General features: G+C 36.2%; 1 protein-coding gene across 1 annotated transcript in view; it reads left to right on the plus strand.

Annotated features, from left to right (window-relative positions):
• Positions 1–10,161: 10,161 nt before the first annotated feature.
• Positions 10,162–19,679, plus strand: part of dcma (decima) — an 84,466-nt gene continuing 74,948 nt past the window's right edge. Inside the window, exon 1 of the mRNA XM_028320588.1 lies at positions 10,162–10,536. Coding sequence (XP_028176389.1) covers positions 10,417–10,536 — 120 coding nt within the window. The 5' untranslated portion in view covers positions 10,162–10,416. The remainder of the gene's footprint in view (positions 10,537–19,679) is intronic.

Genomic DNA, 19,679 nt, shown 5'->3' on the forward strand with positions numbered 1-19,679 from the left:
GGCCAAACCAACGCGATCACACGCGATCAGCCGGCGTGCAGCGATGGCGAACAATGCACTTAAGATGGAGTTGCCCATTTTTAAATAAAGCAAGCTTGCAAAATTTTATTCACTTTAGCTAAATTTTATTGCCTTTAGCTTGTCAAGAAAGGATGTTAGAACTCGTTTGTAGGACTCTTATAACTTGATTAGAACCTACTTTCGATATATTTTCATTATGTAACCGCTTAGCTATGTCGTTCGACGCGTTATCAATTGGATATTGGAAACTATTTAACTGATAATGATAGTGCTGAACACCCAAAATGAAAAATGACATTTTCGTGCGGCAATAAAGATAACCTGTGTAATTTAAGCGATTCTTACACTCGCTCGTAGACTGGGCTTTGGTTTCATGCTCAATATTGTTCAGTCTGGTTCGGCTAAGCTCAAAATATTTGTAACCACATTATATGTATATGCTCCAATTTTTTTTAATGTTTGAGACTTACCTATCTTAACGAAACAATCGTATAATTGTGATCATTACCTTAATTGCAATCTATGGCGGGCTTAACCAAAAAAATTACAAAGACCACAAAAAAAAACCATACGGAATGACTCTATTAATACTAATATCCCAATTCTTAATTGATCATACCAATTTAAGGTAATAGTGGTCATGAAATTAGCACACATAGTGGTCATGAAATTAGCACACCATAAATTGAACGGCGTAATTTGTTCGTTTAGGTCGCAGGGTGTTAGAACTTTCGTTTCTCATTCTCAGTTAGAAAGCTTCGTGAGCTTGACCAATAAACAACTGCTCTGCGTATTTCGTATAATTCTACGATAATTCTATACCAAAGTATACTTGATACTTGGTCTGAAACATTAGGTATACCAAAGAGGATTCAGAGCTATAAAATATAAAAATCTCATTTTGCAAAAGTTTCGTCGATTCTCGATCCTGAATATTTTTCCAATAATTTTATGCCAATACTTTCTGGTCGCAGTTTGCACAAAAATATTCACTTGTGAATATCGAGAATTCAAGACAAATGAAAAGTGTTATGTGAAAGAATATAGAAATTGTAAAATGAACATTTTGATTCATTTTAATTTTATTGTGTGTCAAAATGTTCTGGTCTTAAACTCAAACTTGTTAGAAATCAAGTAGAATTTTATCTCAGAACAATATTTCTCTTGGCTGACCGAAAAATATCGGGTCTGAATTCAAAACGAAATTTGAAGCCAAGTAAATAGTGGAAATACCCTCGATATTCCTGAAATTGAAGATATATGCGAGCACACGTCGGAATTTCCACATTTACTTATAGCAAAAAGCGCCAGAGTTTTCATAGTTTGTTTTGGTGCTTTTGCTTTAAACTTTTCAACTTGGGGTTTTTGAAAACTAGATAATCATATTGGGCACAAAATAAAAACACAAAGCGATTTTTACATTTTTTGATTCTATACTAAATAATGTTTGATCATTAAGATTATGACCAAACGTTGTTTTTCGTCAGATAGAATAACACTTAACAACAACATACCCACTTTTTGGTAAGCAACCTTGACTGTTAGTGGTTGAATACAAACAAACTAAAAAAACACCCATTTATGAGCTTGAACCCGAGTCATTTGTTAAGTATGTAGACGTTGATAAGCAATTCTACCGAGTATGCTTAGTGCTGGCTGAGATTAGTGTTAACAGACCACAGTTCAAATTCTGTTTCATTGTAAAGTGTACGTCACTGCGGTGTCGACTATCCATCCATTTGTGTCAGTTCTCGTGAAAATAATAAACAACCTGCCATTATAGATACTCGTATTTAATCCAGGCAAGTACCGAAACCATATTTAAGCTCCATGATAAATTAACACAGCGTTTCTGATAAATAGCTCGGTTATTAATTAGCCATACGTCATTTGTTTATTTGTACATAAGATAATAAATAAGAAGTAAATAAGCGTTCCTCATAATTCATGACACGGTGAATCGTGGTTTTAATCAGGGCCAAAGTTTGGCTCGCCAATCTCTTACGGTCGGATAAAGAAACTTCTGTAAGTAGTACCTACAGACGCACATTAAGCTAAATGTTGTAATCTTATTCAGTCGTATTAGATGCTATTTTGCAAGTTTGAGCAGTCTGCTTTTCTATTGACTGTACCTACGTATAAATGCGTAAAGAAAGTTCACTAAAATCCAACTTTGAAGGTGAAGAGTAAATAATTAAGAAAAAAATGTGTTTAAGAGTTATCATGCAACTTATTTTGGCGTTGTCGTTATGTAATAGTATTTTAGTATTAATATTTTTTTTCTAACAGACCATGGAATCAGCTACTGATTATAGGTGTATAATCAGATATTATTTATACAAAGTTTTTATGAAGGCCCAATGTTATTTTTTCTTCGCCTTGGCCGACAACTTTGTTGGTGTAAGGAATAATGTATAATTTCAGACTTGGTTTGATGTTTGACTTCAACACGTTTCATAAATCGTTTCATATTACAAGTTCTTAAACCATCCGTACTGAATAAAACTTGAGGTTTTATACGGTGTTATGAGTAACGTTTATGTTACTTAGAAGTTTGTAGCGATATTGCGCGCCTTATTACACCTGTTAAAGGGGCTATATCGGAAACAAACGAGCTATGCGAAGTTCTCACTCCTCACGCATAGCGCAGCTAAAGGCGAATTTATTCGCTAGGGCCATCAATTCTGCGATGAAAAGCGGCCGTGTGAGAGCACGCTTGAGTTACGACTCGAGGAGGTCAGCCATCACAATTAGTGCAAAATGAATATCTACGGATCCAACAAAGTTCGTTCGTTCAGCCGAATGACGTCTACTGCTGACCAGATCGTCAGTCCACCTATTGGGAGGCCAGTCCACACTACATCTTCCGGCAAATAAATGAATACAGATCCAACCAAGGCATGATAGACAGTATGACACATGGTGTGATACATTTTTGTAATGTTAGACCTCAATATAAGATATTTTCCTGGCACATTTCTCATCAGATAAGCAGGGCAGCGCGCTATTTGACACAGATAAAATTATTCTTTCCTCCTTATTTATGTATTATGTCGTTAGTAAAGGAAGACGTTAATTATGAAGTTCGCTGTACGTGTCATATTTTTTCGCTGGGAGATAAGAGAAGTTCATGATAATTTATGTTTCCGTAATAGCTAATATGATGGTATTTGTACAAGTAACTTGAGAAACATTTATTTAGTAGATTCGTCTCGTTAGTTCTTGCTTTTACGGACCGAAACCGTTAGGTAGGTACGCAATAATCAACTTTTGTCGGTGATGTGTTATTAAATGTAGAGTCTCAAATATTGCGAAGCCGCTGGTAGCTGGAGTCAATAGAATACAAGTAGTCAATACTTTTTAACTGTCGTTGTGGACAGTTTAGGGTAGGGCTTTGTACAGCATTTATCTGAAACAAACGAACGAACTTTTAAACGAAATTACGCTTTTTGAATCTGGCTGCTTTCGCCCGTATTCCACCTTGAGTGTTGCCTCGTCTCGTTAACTAAGAACTGGCGGAAAATTAAGCCCCTAACCGACCCGCGAGCGCGAACGGTAGCACCATCATTGCCCATTAACCTCATAATAGGTTAAATATGCTAAAGAGCTCGCATTCACGAATAATAGTGGCGTCAAAGTTTATTGATATGCGCACCGCGCTCTGGGATGCGCGTGGGCTAACATTAGGGGTATTGGGACAAGTACAAGTTGTATGAGGAATTGCTTATATAGGTCGGTTAGTTTATGGGGTGGGGACGTTTATTTTACAAGTTTAAGCGCCTGAACACATCTCATTAAAAAGTAGATGCAAAACATAACGATCAGTGACATTGATAACCAGTGAAGGAAATGGTGTTGCTTGATTGTTTTAGTTACAGATATATTTTCCCTAAAAAACTGACGATCATCATTCAACTATATTTTTTACAATGTTGATTTATCCATTTACCTACTTATCTAATAGAGGAAATCCAACCACATAACTTATGATAAAGTAACCTACTAAAATAAATTTTCTCAACCACAACTCTAGCTAAACTTTCCGGGCACTGTTCAAAATCCGAATAGAACTTGAATCGACGGGAAAATAAAAAACATTAGTTTGAAAAGCTGTGCAGTCTGGCGCCTTTGCAAAATCTCTGTCTTAAACCAAATAAGGACCAAAATTGTATGAACGAAGCTACATAGTTCTTTCGTGCCCAAGGGCTTTCATTAACAAGAGATTTCCTTGTCATTTGGAATATTTTCAAGTCACGTGCTGTTCTATGCGTACCTTGAAGCGATGACTGTAGGCTATTGCAATATAAATTGTACAAACTCTACGGGCGGCCATAAAACAGATGACATAGAGAATAACACAATAAACTCAATAAGATTAAGTATATTATCCGTCTGCCTTGTGTGCCTGAGAATACCCAGGAGATGTTATTGTTTGACCCACTTCAGAGGACCGCGTTTGAGATGAAATTCCACAGCGTTTATGACATCAGATTTTTCAAGTTTCACTTTACGATACGTTAGGTTTAAAGTTGATCGAGTTATGGAGCAATATTTTGGGATATCGTGTTGATACTCGACTCCAATATCAACGTAGAACATCGCATATAACTTGCTTTTAATCTACGTGTATTAAGGAAGCCTCAAAACAAAGTTTTCCCATTGTAAGTAAGTTTTCCTTTTGCCATCTAATCACATAAGTTATGAGCAATAATAGGGAACGATTTCTGATTTATTATCAGAGCATTTGCACATATTGCGTTCATAACACTTGTTTTACTCGTAGTTATAAAAGTTATATGATTATAGTTTATAGCTTCATATCTTTTGCTCATTTTCAATCTGCATTTGATAACAAGTCATCCACCATCTGTTTTGTGTTGAGTTGAGATATTTTAAGAATTCATGTTAAATGTTTTGTCATCGTTATTCCGTGGGCCTAATTTCTACTAAATCTTATTTCAAAGCTCGCTTTACTTTTAATTCTATCATCCTCAGCCCGTTGATCAATTTGCCGCAAGAACCCTTCTATTATACCCAATTAAGTTGAGGTCCTTTGTGTTTTATTGGTACTAAGATCACACGATTGTACATAATAAATAAATAGCTATTTATGTACTGAACTATACTGAAACCTATTTAAATAGGTTGAGAAGCGGAATTGGTACTGTGCAATGTACTTAAGAGGTTTTAAAATTGCAAAAAAAAATATTAGTCAGCAGAAGTCCCAAATCTTTACTGGTATAAAAATTTTAGAAGTCTATTAAGCCTTAAAATTTCAAATCTTAACCTATAATATACCGCAACATTCACTGACAAATGTAAACATTTATCAACGCTACAGACTACGCAGCCGTTGCTTGAATACGCAGCCTCAGACAGAATTTTAACAACTTCATAAATCATCAAAACCTTACGTTTGACTAAGAACTAAGTATTGAAGCTCCTCTGTGTAAAATTGGACCGATTAAAATTCACTTAAAGCCATCCATACTGCTATAAATCACATGTTTTTAAATTCAGTAATTTTGGCATAATCGTAGTCAGCAATCAATATACTTACCCCCTTATTAATGAAAAGATATGTACACCTAGGATGAACTCTGTATTATAATGACATTTCCATACTAAATGTCAATTTAAGCCAGAATTCAACTAACTAACTTTTATTAAAGGGTATAAGAATCGCCGAAAAGACATTCGGTACTATAGAATTAATAGAAAATGACTCTTCTTGAAGAAACAAGACAAATCAAACGTTAATGTAGTGCTATAATTTGGTGACCGTGCAAACAAATTTTACTTTACTTCTAAAAATAATATCACCGACTTGTTTTGCTGTTGTACACGTGTTCGGAAAACGCGAAGTCGTCAAGATAAGGCCGTCACGTCGCAGGCGTGTAATGAGTCTCTATCTGGCGCACTGTCGCTGCAAGATCAGCCCTGGCTACGCTTGTGCTTTGAATACGCGAACGTCTTTGATAAGGGCCACAGTAGACATGCTACTACGACTATTTCGACTGTATCGATGCAGCATCGTGATTTCGCGACTTCATGCGTTCAGACGCGGTATCAAGATCACGCGTTTTAGCGACTCTATCGATGCAGCATCGCGATTTCGTGACGTTATGCGTTCGGACGCGGTATTAGAATCATGCGTTTTAACGACTGCTATCGCTGCGTCGAGCTACCGAAAAGCGACTCGATCCCGCGTTNAATATACCGAACTCTCCCCTATGATTTTATAGTTTCTAGCTTCATATCTTTTGCTTATTTTCAATCTGCATTTGATAACAAGTCATCCACCATCTGTTTTGTGTTGAGTTGAGATATTTTAAGAATTCATGTTAAATGTTTTGTCATCGTTATTCCGTGGGCCTAATTTCTACTAAATCTTATTTCAAAGCTCGCTTTACTTTTAATTCTATCATCCTCAGCCCGTTGATCAATTTGCCGCAAGAACCCTTCTATTATACCCAATTAAGTTGAGGTCCTTTGTGTTTTATTGGTACTAAGATCACACGATTGTACATAATAAATAAATAGCTATTTATGTACCGAACCATACTGAAACCTATTTAAGTAGGTTGAGGAGCGGAATTGGTACTGTGCAATGTTAGAGATATTAAAATTGCAAAAAATAATAATTAGTCGGTCTCCCAGTCAGTGGAAGTCCCAAATCTTTACTGGTATAAAAATTTTAGAAGTCTATTAAGCCTTAACATTTCAAATCTTAACCCATAATATAGCAGCATTCACTGACAAATGTAAACATTTATCAACGCTACAGACTACGCAGCCGTTGCTTGAATACGCAGCCTCAGACAGAATTTTAACAACTTCATAAATCATCAAAACCTTACGTTTGACTAAGAACTAAGTATTGAAGCTCCTCTGTGTAAAATTGGACCGATTAAAACCATTCAAACTGGTATAAATCACATTTTTTCAAATTCAGTAATTTTGGCATTATCTTAGTCAAGCAATCAATATCTATCTTGAAAATTATAAATAACTTGAAAAAATCGAATTGCCTAAGGCGGGAATTGAACCCACGACCTTCCGCTTGCCGGGCGACTGCTCTTCCAGATGATTTATTGATTGAGATGCGACTCTTAACGCTAAAAATTAAATAACTAAATATCTAATATATAAACTAGCTGACCCGGCAAACTTTGTTCCGCCTTAATGGCAATAAAAAGTCCTATGTCCTTCTCCTGGCTCTAAACTACCTCCCTGACAATTTTCAGCCAAATCGGTTCAGCCGTTCTTGAGTTATAAGTGGAGTAACTTTTTACCCCGTTCGAAATTTTTAAAAAAGTCTGCTTATTTATTGCCATTAAGGCGGAACAAAGTTCGCCGGGTCAGCTAGTAGGATATAAGAATCGCCGAAATGACATTTCGGGTCTGTAGAATTCGTAGAAAATGACTCCTCTTGAAGAGACAAGATATACCTAACGGTAATGCAGTGCTACAATTTTACTTTAGTACAAAAATAATATCACCGACTTGTTTAGCTGTTGTACACGTGTTCGGAAAACGCCAAGTCGTCAAGATAAGGCCGTCACGTCGCAGGCGTGTAATGAGCCTCTATCTGGCGCACTGTCGCTGCAAGATCAGCCCTGGCTACGCTTGTGCTTTGAATACGCGAACGTCTTTGATAAGGGCCATAGTAGACATGCTACTTTTGCGACTGTATCGATGCAGCATCGCGATTTCGCGACTTCATGCGTTCAGACGCGGTATCAAGATTACGCGTTTTAGCGACTCTATCTATGCAGCATCGCGATTTCGTGGCGTCATGCGTTCGGACGCGGTATTAGAATCATGCGTTTTAACGACTGCTATCGCTGCGTCGAGCTTCCGAAAAGCGACTCGATGCTGCTTTTCGCGTTTTTAAAAACGGCTAAATCGTCGATCGCCGATGCTAAAAGTCGTATGTGTGCTGTAGCTCTAACTCCCCAAACTTTTTAACAAATATTACAGCAGCATTGCGGAATATTGAATCTCGCCAAGAAAATGTTTTCCGAAGTTGTACCCTCAATTTGGATTATGAAAGTAATAAACTGTCACTGTCTACATTTCCTGGTCAAAAACTTTCTTATTAGTTTTAATAAAGCCTGAAATATAGCTATTCTACTCTCTCGTAACCTTCTTTTACAGTAATCAGACTAAGCGATGCAATTTCATTAACATTCACAACAAAATGTAGAGCCAGGAAATTGCCAAAATACTCATTTTCACAAGCACTCATCATCATTAGCGTACAAAACTGTTGTAGGTACTTTGCTTGGAGTAATAAGTGAAACAAAACACTTGGACAAAATATTATCGACAAACCTTTATCGACTGTTTCAATGGCAGTTATCTGCCACGAGTCAAAAGATGTCATTTTCAGTAGTAATATAATGTCATCTACATAAATGCGGGTCTGAATAGATAAACATATGGTGCTCCATCTCGCCCGAGGCGCAAAGCCGACCGTCGGGGTTCGCATTTACCGAAACCCTTAACAAACGAGCTGTACGGAAGCTTTCAACCATCGCACAAATCCTAGCCGAAAAACCTTCATGTCAAGTACATCCGTTCGGACTCTGAAAGGCGCATTCATTTTCTTTCTAATTTAGTGGATTTTCGGCCGGCTTCAGTTTGAGCAGCTCACGCGATTTGCAGTGTTTGAAGAATGGTTTTAACGATTTTTTAAAACAAATTATAAGTCGGTCTAATCTTATACTTAAATCCCGCCTTATCTGTCCTATTTTTATGAACTCTTATAGCTTATAATCCGATTATTAAAATATCCAAAGATGTAGGTACCTACTCAAAATTTTCACCGATCTATTTCTTAAGGTATGAAAAAAACATTATTAGGCACAACGACAGGACAAGACATCGAGTTAATCGTTATGGCATCTTAAGCAGATGCTATAGATGCTATTTTGCAGCAAGATGAACAGTCTGCTGTGATGTCGACTGTACATATAAGCATGTTTAGATTTGGAGGTACGATCCGTGACATCTGCAGACTGAAGCCATAGGTCCCGGGAGACTTGTAGACGTTGTGTGTATGCATTTTCCTGTTGGCTCTTATTTCTCAAGTACTAAGGATCAAACTGGGTCAGCACTACAATTGCTGTTTTGGACATCGCTTACCCATCCCCACATAACATTGAGTGGGAACTCTCATGGGTACCGTACCAAGCCTGCAAAATATTTTGGTTACTATCAGAGACCGAAATTGTATGTATTAAGAAATGTTTTGTATGGGTGATATTATTGGCAATCTTTTATACTAACGTATTAGACTAATAGTTAAATGCCAATTCAGGTATGCCAAACAAAAAGACGTTATAACAGCTCATATTATAAAGTACAGTAAAAGATTGGAGTGTCATGTAAGAAACCTAATAGCAATCAGGCCTAGGGATAAAATTAATGAACGCTAATTAATGAAGACAGTAACTCTTAACAAGGAGCAACAAAGGAATATAAAATACAGCTATGCCAATTTGAAACGGAAAACCTAACGTCTCAAGTCACATTATTAGATTTTTGAAGTAATTTGTATGAATTACTTTTTTCGATACTACCTACCCCTTACTTATAAAAGTACCGCGTGTCACGTTTTGTATAGGAATGCATAAGTATCTTGAACTTGTAAATAGTTCAAATGCGCGTAACTTTAGAAAAGGAGTGGAGTAGAGATAAACTTGACTTTTTGTAACACTACGAAAAACTAAAATGTAGGTCTAACTAAGAAATAGTAACATGGAATTACATAGGTATTTTATTGTAAAATAATAAAATTCGTACAAATATGCTTTGATACGCAAATATCCTGCTAACTTAGCATATCGTACTGGATAGTAGCTGATAGTTACAATGTTACAAAAAGACGAAATCCCAAACAGTACCCATATCATTTTTGCGTTGATTGGCGGACGCGGAAAAGGCGTTCTCGAATCATAACCCTCATCATTCCGATACCGTATTCGGCCTTTCAGAAACTTTTACTTGAAAGAAATATGCGTATTTCATACAAAAAGGTTTATTTATTGTGCAGTTTAACGCAGGCGATTCCGTAGCTTAATCTTTCATATCATTAAATCGTTTTCTTCTTGTTTCAGATTTCATCCAAGAACATGGAACTTTAGTTTAAGTGAATAAGCTTTAAGTTATTCTAGTCATAACATACCAAAGAACACCAGTTTAAAACTATGTGCCTATAAGTTTAAAAATACTCAAAATCTAATTTACTGCTATAGCAAATAGAGTGAAAAAATAAGATAAGTGTTATAAATAAACAAGTGAAAGCGTCTAAAGACTTAAGTGAAGTTTAGTGTTAGTGTGTACAGTGGCAGTGTTATTGTGAGTGAAGTGAAAAAGAAAGAAATCAAGATGCTGCCAGTACCGCAGGATCGCATGTCTGGTCGCAGGAGCAGTTCCATCGTCAGCCGAACATTGCTTGGACGGAGAGCGTCGGTCTACGTCACAGGGGCTCATCAGGACCCTGCCAAGGTAAATTAAATACAGTGTTACAAAGGATTCTAAGCCACAAACATTCAAATAAAACTCAATTACCTACGTACGGTAAGCCCCATGGGACAAAAAGATAATGTTCTTTACCCAGCCCTAAATGCATGTTTTTTCCTTCCACTTTATGTGCAAACAAATCACGTTCAATTGCTTAAATTGACTTTATCTATTACATTGCTCAAATAACACAGCTAGATATTTTGAATAATTTAAGAGAAACACATTTCACATTTCAGCAAATTGGCTTCACAATAAGTAAGTGATTTCGAAGTGTTTAATAATATCTCACATAACGCCAAGAGCCATGTACCGTACGTACTGATTCGTATGAGCAGTGAAAAAACAATAAACGTGAAGTAGTAGATAATAACGACGGCCTCTTGTGCTGCTTAAATTACATTCCAATACTCTAGACTTGATCTCAACACTCCTGATTTTAAGAATTTCGGCATATTAGTACGAAGAATTCCGCCTATTTTCACAGAGATTGAGGAAACATCGACATATTTGCGTTTTATTATTTGCCTTATTATATGGTTGTTATGGTGTCCGGATGAAATAAAGATACAAGCTCATGTATTTTGCAGTAATTTGCATTGCAGAAACGTTCTCCATATTCATTAAAAAAAACTGGCTATATCCAGTCTTTATAAAAGTAAAAATCTAAAAATCTGTATAAATTATGTAAGAGACTAAATGGACATATTCAAACTTATTTATTTCATTTTTATAACAATACCGTTTATGTATAAAAGATGCGCCTACTAGATGTACTTAATCCATAAAACATGATAAACTTATGTCCCTATGGTAGTAGTAATTGGTATGCAATTAAATTGAACTTTAGCAACTAAATACTACTGTAAGAAGACGAGTTATAAATAGACTAATTTAGTAAATTACCTACTTCAAATTGAAGTCGATATTGCCATTCATAGCATCTTACCGATTCTGATTGTCTAGCTAGAGGTATAGAGAGATGATTTAGATGGAACAATGGTCCCACCCGCATATCTAATCGAGATCGAAGTTAGTTTGCGACTACCTGGGCCAGGCTAATACCCAATCAAAAAGGGCATGAGAAGTATTTATACAAGCAAATAGTTACTTTGATAACAGATAGAAGTTTAATTACTTACTTCCATGTATGTTCTACTTAAGTATGGCAAATAGTTTCAAAACAGAACTTAGACAAATAAATTAGTACAAAAGTTAATACTCTACCTCGAGAGCAACGTATTAATATCATATTAACAACAGACTTCTATAGAATTAGTCAACCAGTTTCTAAGCACGAGTAATCAATCTTCTAACTAAATAGGAATTTAGGATATAGAAACATACAGGGTGTCCCGGAATGGGTGAATCAAACTGATAGGGGAGGTAGCTCTACTAATGTACTATCCCTAAAAAATATGAAAAAAAAGCACATAAGGACAAATTTTTTTTTAAACGCGAAAATAAATCAGCTTTCCCTAAGTATCTGGCTATAATTGCTGCGTTTGGAGTTTATTTGTACTTTTTTCTTATTAATATTAATTGTACATGATCGCTTCGTTTATCTGTAAACAAACTTTTAAAATAATGACTAGATTTCGAGTTTAGAGCACATTACCTATTTAAAAGAAATTCCGAACTCAATTTTTTTTTCATATTTTTTTAGGGATTAGTAGAGCCACCTCCCCTATAAGTTTGATTCACCCATTCTGGGACACCCTGTATACGCTAGGTAGGCAGACAAATACGACAATAGTACAAAGGTGTCTATGTCGGACCGCCAATTCTAGGGTCTGTAGTTCGATCCCAATTCCCAACGACCATTGGATTATTGAAGTGAAATCACTCCTAACACGCGTATTAGCTAATCTGGAGAAAATAGCCGTATGTCAAGCTTATGGTAATGGGGTGAGATGAGTGTGACGTGTGATATTTCGAATATCTTAGACAAGATGGCATATCGTACAATTCTTTCAGTTCCAATTCATCTAAATGGCCTGTTTTCCTTTCCATGCAAACTGGTCAACGTCATTGAGTCACTTATCCCTCCATTCCCTACTATAAATCGTCCTCCACACACCGATCAGCCATTACTCAGTTTCTTTATATGTATACTCATTTCCGAAAGTAAGAAGAAATTGTTATTTTTGTGATAGGCGTACCTAACTACTGATCGACATGTTGTTCGTAAGTCTTAATTCAATACGTCTGTTAGGGACACAGGGTTTGGTCAAGTCGATCTAGGCTCTAGATCTGAGAGCGTCTAAATCGTATTTCGTTAGACCCTTCACATAGCAATGCATGTAATACAATAGACGTATGAAACGGAGCAGTCCTCAGTTTCGTTATCTGATCTTGATAAACAACAATAGTTACCTAATACTATCGAAATCGTATTAATGAAAGTTCCTTCACAGTTCCGGTGCCTTAAGGAACATGTTATAAGAACATTTAACAACCGAAGAATCGGAAAATTAACAAAGAAATTACAACAATTAGTTAACAAATGCAAAATTCATAATAAGCTCTTAATTAACTATTAACTACGACTATTAGGGTGCTGAACACCCAACGGGTAATTTTTTGTGTTCGATAAAGATGGACTTTTATGAAATCAAACTTTCAAGTAGGTACCTAAACATCTGCGTAAATGTTTTCGTACATTTAACAAGAGAGACATAACTGATTAAAGCCTCAAAATTGTAAAACGAATTCCGTTAAACCGGATTTATCATTTGTCACTGCAAACACGGATACCTTTTTTCGGTCGGCCTTATTGGATTACAAAAACAACGTCCTCATTTTGTACCTTCATTTATGAGATAAGTTGTACATACAACGGCACATCAGACTAAAAAAATTGTTGGAAAATAGCTACTATTGTAACTACATAAGATTCACGGTGTTTAGCTTCAGGTGCTGTCGCTGTACAATCGAATTATTTATTCCATGGGCGACTTAGAGTTTCGGTTTGATCGTGCCACGGAATCGGCAACAGCTGAAGAGAAATTGCATTATAAATCGTAGGTAACTACAATAGGTGTCGTAACAGTAGAGTTTCTGTTTATCCCAATTGATATCAGTCTATCAGGATCGTTAATATGTTATTACCTACTACTGAAGTAAGTATCTGTATTAATTTATGTGTGATCTATCATGTGCCATACTATCTGAAGCACAGTCAAATCAATTCAGTAGAACGAATGATATTGTTACATGCCTCTAGCGTTACCAAGACCAGTAGTCATGATAGTGGAGACAATGACTTTCTATTTTAGATTGTAGAGTCAATTAAAGAGACTATCGACGAATAAGAAGGAGAGGTCATGTTTGCCAAAAATTAAACACCTTAGACAAAGTATCTAAAATCGTTTTACGAGGCAAAGTAACACAAAAAACGTCTGAGCGAAGCGATTTCGGAATTACAACTGTCACTTTCTCCATTCCCCTGGAGTCTACTACTCCACCGTTACACTGTCGCAGGAGTTCCCAAATTGTTCTGTTCGCGAGCGCGAGTCAATTAGCATTGCCCGCTTATCAATTAGATTACAAACGCGTCTTAATGGAGGTACGTAATGAGCCGCATCATTACGCATCAGAGCCATTTATTATTGAGGTTTTGTTTGGTTAAGGTAATTCCTTGTTGTTTGAAATGACTACCGATTGCTAGCGACTTTACCTGTAGATGCTATTTTAAATAAAATTAATTGAGGCAGTTCCCTACTCCAATCGTAAAGAGCTGTTATGAGTTATTCTGGTTTAAATTAATCCCACCAAAAACATTTTCATGCAAAATGTTGCCAAGACATACCGTATGGCTCGCACTGTGAAAAAGTTATGAGATCTCATGCAGAGCCAAGCTTCTAACTCTACACGCCCCAACTCTACGCCTTAGTTAAAATAAATAGCTTAACCGTTTTTTTTTACTACAACAAGTTTTGTTAAATAACCAGTTTCAAGAATCCTGCAAAAATATTATGCATAATATTTTTCCATGGAAAACATTTATTTTACTGTTATTGTTCACGTGTAAAATATCATACATCTTTCGAAACCTTCCCCTCCTTTTCATTAAAAACAAAAGTCCTATTGCTTCCTTTACAATGGGAAAATATGACTTGAGAGATGGTTCAAGTTACCCTGAAACGTTCACTTTTAATGATGTGTAAGAATTCCACAAATATTTTATGTCAGTTAACGTTTTCAAATCGAGTTCAAGTAACCAAGTTTTTTAAGTTTACATCAATAAGTTTAGTTTACACGAACGAGTTATAAAGCACCCGCAAATAATAGAAAGTAACATATTAAATACAAAACTAAAGCTTTATACATTACTCGTACATACGGGATTGGAGTTTCTAAATAGTTTTTCTTTTCCATTCGCCAGCGTTTTCGTCCACGAGCTCTTTCATTCGTCCGGTGAACAATGTCGTATTTTGGCCCTGCTAAATTAAAAACCGCCATATGTTGTGTTTTGTACTACTGAAAATATATTTTTAACACCAAAATAAATGAAGTCATGAAAATTTATATGAGTATTGAGTACTAAGAAGCATATTATAATAAGTATAGATTCAAGAATTGAGTAGGTAGGTACCTACATACCTAAATATGTTCAAATAATATTGAGCAATGAATTTTCTGACATGAACTCTTTACGTAGAAGAAAATTATGGTTTTGAAAGTAGCCTTCGAAAACTTTGTCGAATGTATTGCTTAGATATAGGTTAAAGATAAATGTAATACAGATCCTCAGATATTTCGATTTAAGGGTACACGGATATTTGGAAGCTACGTGTGAAAGCTCTAACATCAGTGCACCGGTGATGCGACGCAAAAGCAATATAGGAGACATGTTCCGGTGGAATTGATATCAGACTATGAATACGAAACACCTTCCAAACATAAGGATATTTTTGTGCTACGTAACCTACACCAACCTATCTCTAGACTGTTTTCTGTGTAGGCATCCAATATTTTGTTTAAATTAGGTGACAGTGTCATCCTTGATTATTTGATATCGAATCGACATAATATCGAAATAATAATGTGAGTTAATGCATTATATTATTTCATCTCCGTGTTGATTCCATCTTGAAAACGAGACGTTTCATTTCTTTATGATATTAAAAAGCATCAAAATAACAGCACCTCTGTGAAATCATAAAAGTTGCACTATTCCGAAACCGTAAAACAAGTCTTATGAGAATATTTTAATGAAATTCCTCGGAAAAGTAATTTGGCAGGTAAGAAATTGTTTACGTTTTAATGGTAGCTCCGCTCAAACTGCTTACCTTCATGTCTGCGTGTCGGGAGAGCGTAAACATTAAATGAATTATAGCGTTTGTAGAACTGCGTAAAGTTTCACGAACGCGTGTTTACACTTTACAATCTCATTTGGCAAGTGAATGGCCGGTTTCTAATCAGTCGGGTGTCGAATCTATTTGAAAAAATCCATCCACTGGGCAAACGACACCGTGATTTAGATAAATGTACGCCCAACGACGAGGCTACCGCCATTCGGGAGGGCCTAACGTTAGTAAAATCATTGACGTATTACGATGTAGATATCTTGGCGTGATAAATTAAGGGAAAGTAGGTAAGATACGGTATTATATCTTTCTGCTTATTTTAAGTCACTATAATAAACAAACATTTACCTTTTGTGTTAGCGATTGTATGATCGTTGATAATTGAGCTTGTCCGTGATTTCATACGTCGTTACGTTTCATACGTTAAAAAGCTCTGTCCACGTGAATAAATTGAGAATCAACTTATAAACTCTTAAAATTTTATTGGGTGAACTTAAATCAGCGTCATTTAAGGGCCTAGATCCTAACTGAGGTTGAAAACCAAAAAAAAAAAAAAATTAAGTACTAAGTTAAATAATCATAATCATCATCTCAGCCATAGGACGTCCACTGCTGAACATAGGCCTCCCAACCATGTTGCCTGCCGTTGGTAGCAACCTGCGTCCAGCACCTTCCTGCTACCTTTACGATGTCGTCGGTCCACCTTGTGGGTGGACGTCTCACAAGGTCCCAGTGAAATATTAACACAGCATAATGTCAGTTGACATACAGTTAAATAGTCCAACTAATATACTCGTAGTACCTAGATCGTCTATCGCCGAACATAAGGTCGTGGCGACGTTACAAGCCAAACTTGAGCCCTAATGTTCCGAATGACTTCGAAACGTAGAACTTACATTAAGTTAGCCGTCGAATAAATTTGCGGCAGCCCACAGAACGGCTCAATTTACTGCCGATAGTCCAACCGGCCGAAGTTTACAACTTCATCACCCTGTACAATGAAATTAAAAATTCTTGCTTTAAAAATCTAATAATAAAACCAGCTGTAAGAACTGAGTTTTTATAAATCTGCATTCATATGAGTCAACTCTTGTGAAGCTAAAGTTTTGTATAAAATTGTTGTTACCTAACTTTCGGTAGTCATATTTACACGACACTACCATTATAATAGGCAATAATCAAACAGCTACTTACTTAATATGAAAATTATTTGAGTTCTTAGCACAGCCAACTGAGCCCAATTTTTAATTTCGGAGCCAAAATTATCTCTTGTATAAACTAATCTCCTTACAATTTCCATGCCAGTGTTGTTGCAGAGCGCCTACATAAATTAGGGACTAAGCGGCGGCTTCAGATAACGGTGGCCGCTCCAAGCACAAGAGCTGCTCGTTTTCATCACATTACGACGGAAAAATTACAGTGAATCTGCCCACAAACAACGTCCCTTGCCACAATGGCCGCCTTAGCTTCGTTATAATTAATTGTGTTGACACAAACTGTAACCGGCTCATTCATACGTTAATTAGGGTTTCGTTGGAAATAGTTAAGGGTCTGTTTTAGCCGGAATACCTAAACTTTGAAAACAGTGCGCTACGGTCACGTAATGTGCTTGAATTAGGATCGTTTGACCAGAAAGCCATACCATGGGTAAATCCGTCATTTGGCTAATAAATTATAAGTAGCGGGTGTTGCTCCTTTAGTAACGACTAATTGACCTGATGTTGACCAAAAACCATTCTAATAAGAACTAGAATAGATCATCAGTAGAAACCAAACGACATGGCCATGACCAAAAAGACATTAGAATGAGAACTATAATAATAGTTTACACTAGGAATCACAGAACCTCCTGGATCTCCATAAGATTGTTAGATCCATTCCGAAAAGGGAAAATAGATTCAGGGGCAAACAGATGCTTTCAACCTTTCCCGAAAACAGACTTTGCCGGTAATTTCGCAAAGTTACTAAATTCTTTTTTCCCCCAAAAGTTAGCGCGACAAATAAAACTTTATGAAAACAGAACCGTATTCATTGAAACGGTAACGGGAAGTTTTATCCCGTTAGCCCCCTAGTCAAGCGTAGGTTGGACAAAACTGAAAATAATTCTCCATTCGCGCGCTTTTCGCTTCGAGCCGGATGAAATAAATGCGATTATGGCTTACGCAGCTCACAGTTAAAATAATACCGTTCCACTCCATTAATTTAACCTTAACCTGCAGATTTTTTAAGCTTTTGTTTTTAAAAAAAACATAAAACTTTATGCAAAAAAGGGCTGGGAATGGGGCATTATCTAAATGGCAAGTCATTAGATGACTGTAATAATGAATGCTTGATTGCTGCTGGGTTTTAGTACCTAAGCTTTAAAAAAAACACATTATAAATTCTGATATAAATGCTGTTGCAATGCAAAATGCGTACGTACTTAATAACAATTAAACTTCGTCTATCATAAAGTTGAATACAAGCAAGACTTCTACATAATGTACGTATTTTTAGCATTATCCCTCTCTCTTACCCCGGGCTCTGTTACGAGCAAAAACGTCAGATAAAATCATAAACACCTGTAAAAATCGCGTTACTAAAGACGCAAAAGGTTGTTACCACCCGATAGGAGACGGGGATTAGTCGATAGCACCCTAAGTACCGTATCCAGGGCATATCAGAGTATCCATTTTTGTTGCAATATAGCATCTATTACCACTCCATAAGACGTCACAGTGTTTAGTTTGATATGCCGTCGTCCGTACATTATGTAATATTTATTATCGCTGGCAAAATGACGGCTCCGTAAACAGAATGACGCAACTTCTCTTCCGATCGTGTTAGGACCGAGATTGATTTTGTATTGAATAAATTGCCATACACTGCCAGAGATATGCATAACTTATAATCTCGGTAAAGAAGTGCCTGAGATTTTTTCTCCTTCATGGATTTTACTTAGGCGGTATCTTCGTTTAAACTAAACAATCCGCTTTCCTAATAAGTATTTTGCATACGTAGGTAATTGTCACCGAGTAATTTCATACATTGATTCTATTGATGAAAACCAAAGTCAATGTAACTGGTCTGATAGGTAGTATATTAAGTTGTTCTATGTGTACTCATAAGCTGTAAATACTACTGAATTCTTACCTGAAATCGTCAAAACTAAGTTGCTAAATACGAGTACCTACACTAAATCAGTAAATTCGTAGTTAATTCAATTCTAGTGGCACATAGTTGAACTTAGTCATCCACCGTTTAGCCTTCTTGTCCAGGCAATATCCGCCATGCCATTCCAAATAGTTTCATCTGTCGGCTGCAGTCGTGCGTGCTTACTTTAGATTTCAGAAAATTTTACCGTATCGTCGTAACTAAAAAGTGTGTTTTGAACTCTTTTTTAATTTCTTCTGCTTTCGCCATACGAGTATTTAATTATGAGTACACAAGTGTATAATATACAATTATTATTTTGATGCTATTGTTGGCTTTTATTGCCCGTAATCCTACTACATATTTGGTGTAGGTGTTATTTCAGACAACAAAGGTTTTCTTATATCAAACTATTTATTTTATAATATAAAAAATATTTTATTTACAAATTCGCTTTCACTAGTAACTATTAGGTTGTTTTAGCCCACAGTTTAGGTCGCCTAAACAGCCTGTTACAATAGCGAGTATTATTTAGTATTTACCATTGTTTAGTTCAGCGGATTAAAAGTGTACATGGGACGTAACTCTCGTCCTTTCTCGTTACTTTTCAACCGACTTCAAAAAAGGAGGAGGTTCTCAATTCGACCCGTATGTTTTTTTTTCTATGTTTGTTACGCGATAACT

Source organism: Ostrinia furnacalis, unplaced genomic scaffold (assembly GCF_004193835.3).
Source record: "Ostrinia furnacalis isolate ACB-3 unplaced genomic scaffold, ASM419383v2 OfSCF7395, whole genome shotgun sequence".
Lineage (NCBI taxonomy): Eukaryota > Metazoa > Arthropoda > Insecta > Lepidoptera > Crambidae > Ostrinia > Ostrinia furnacalis.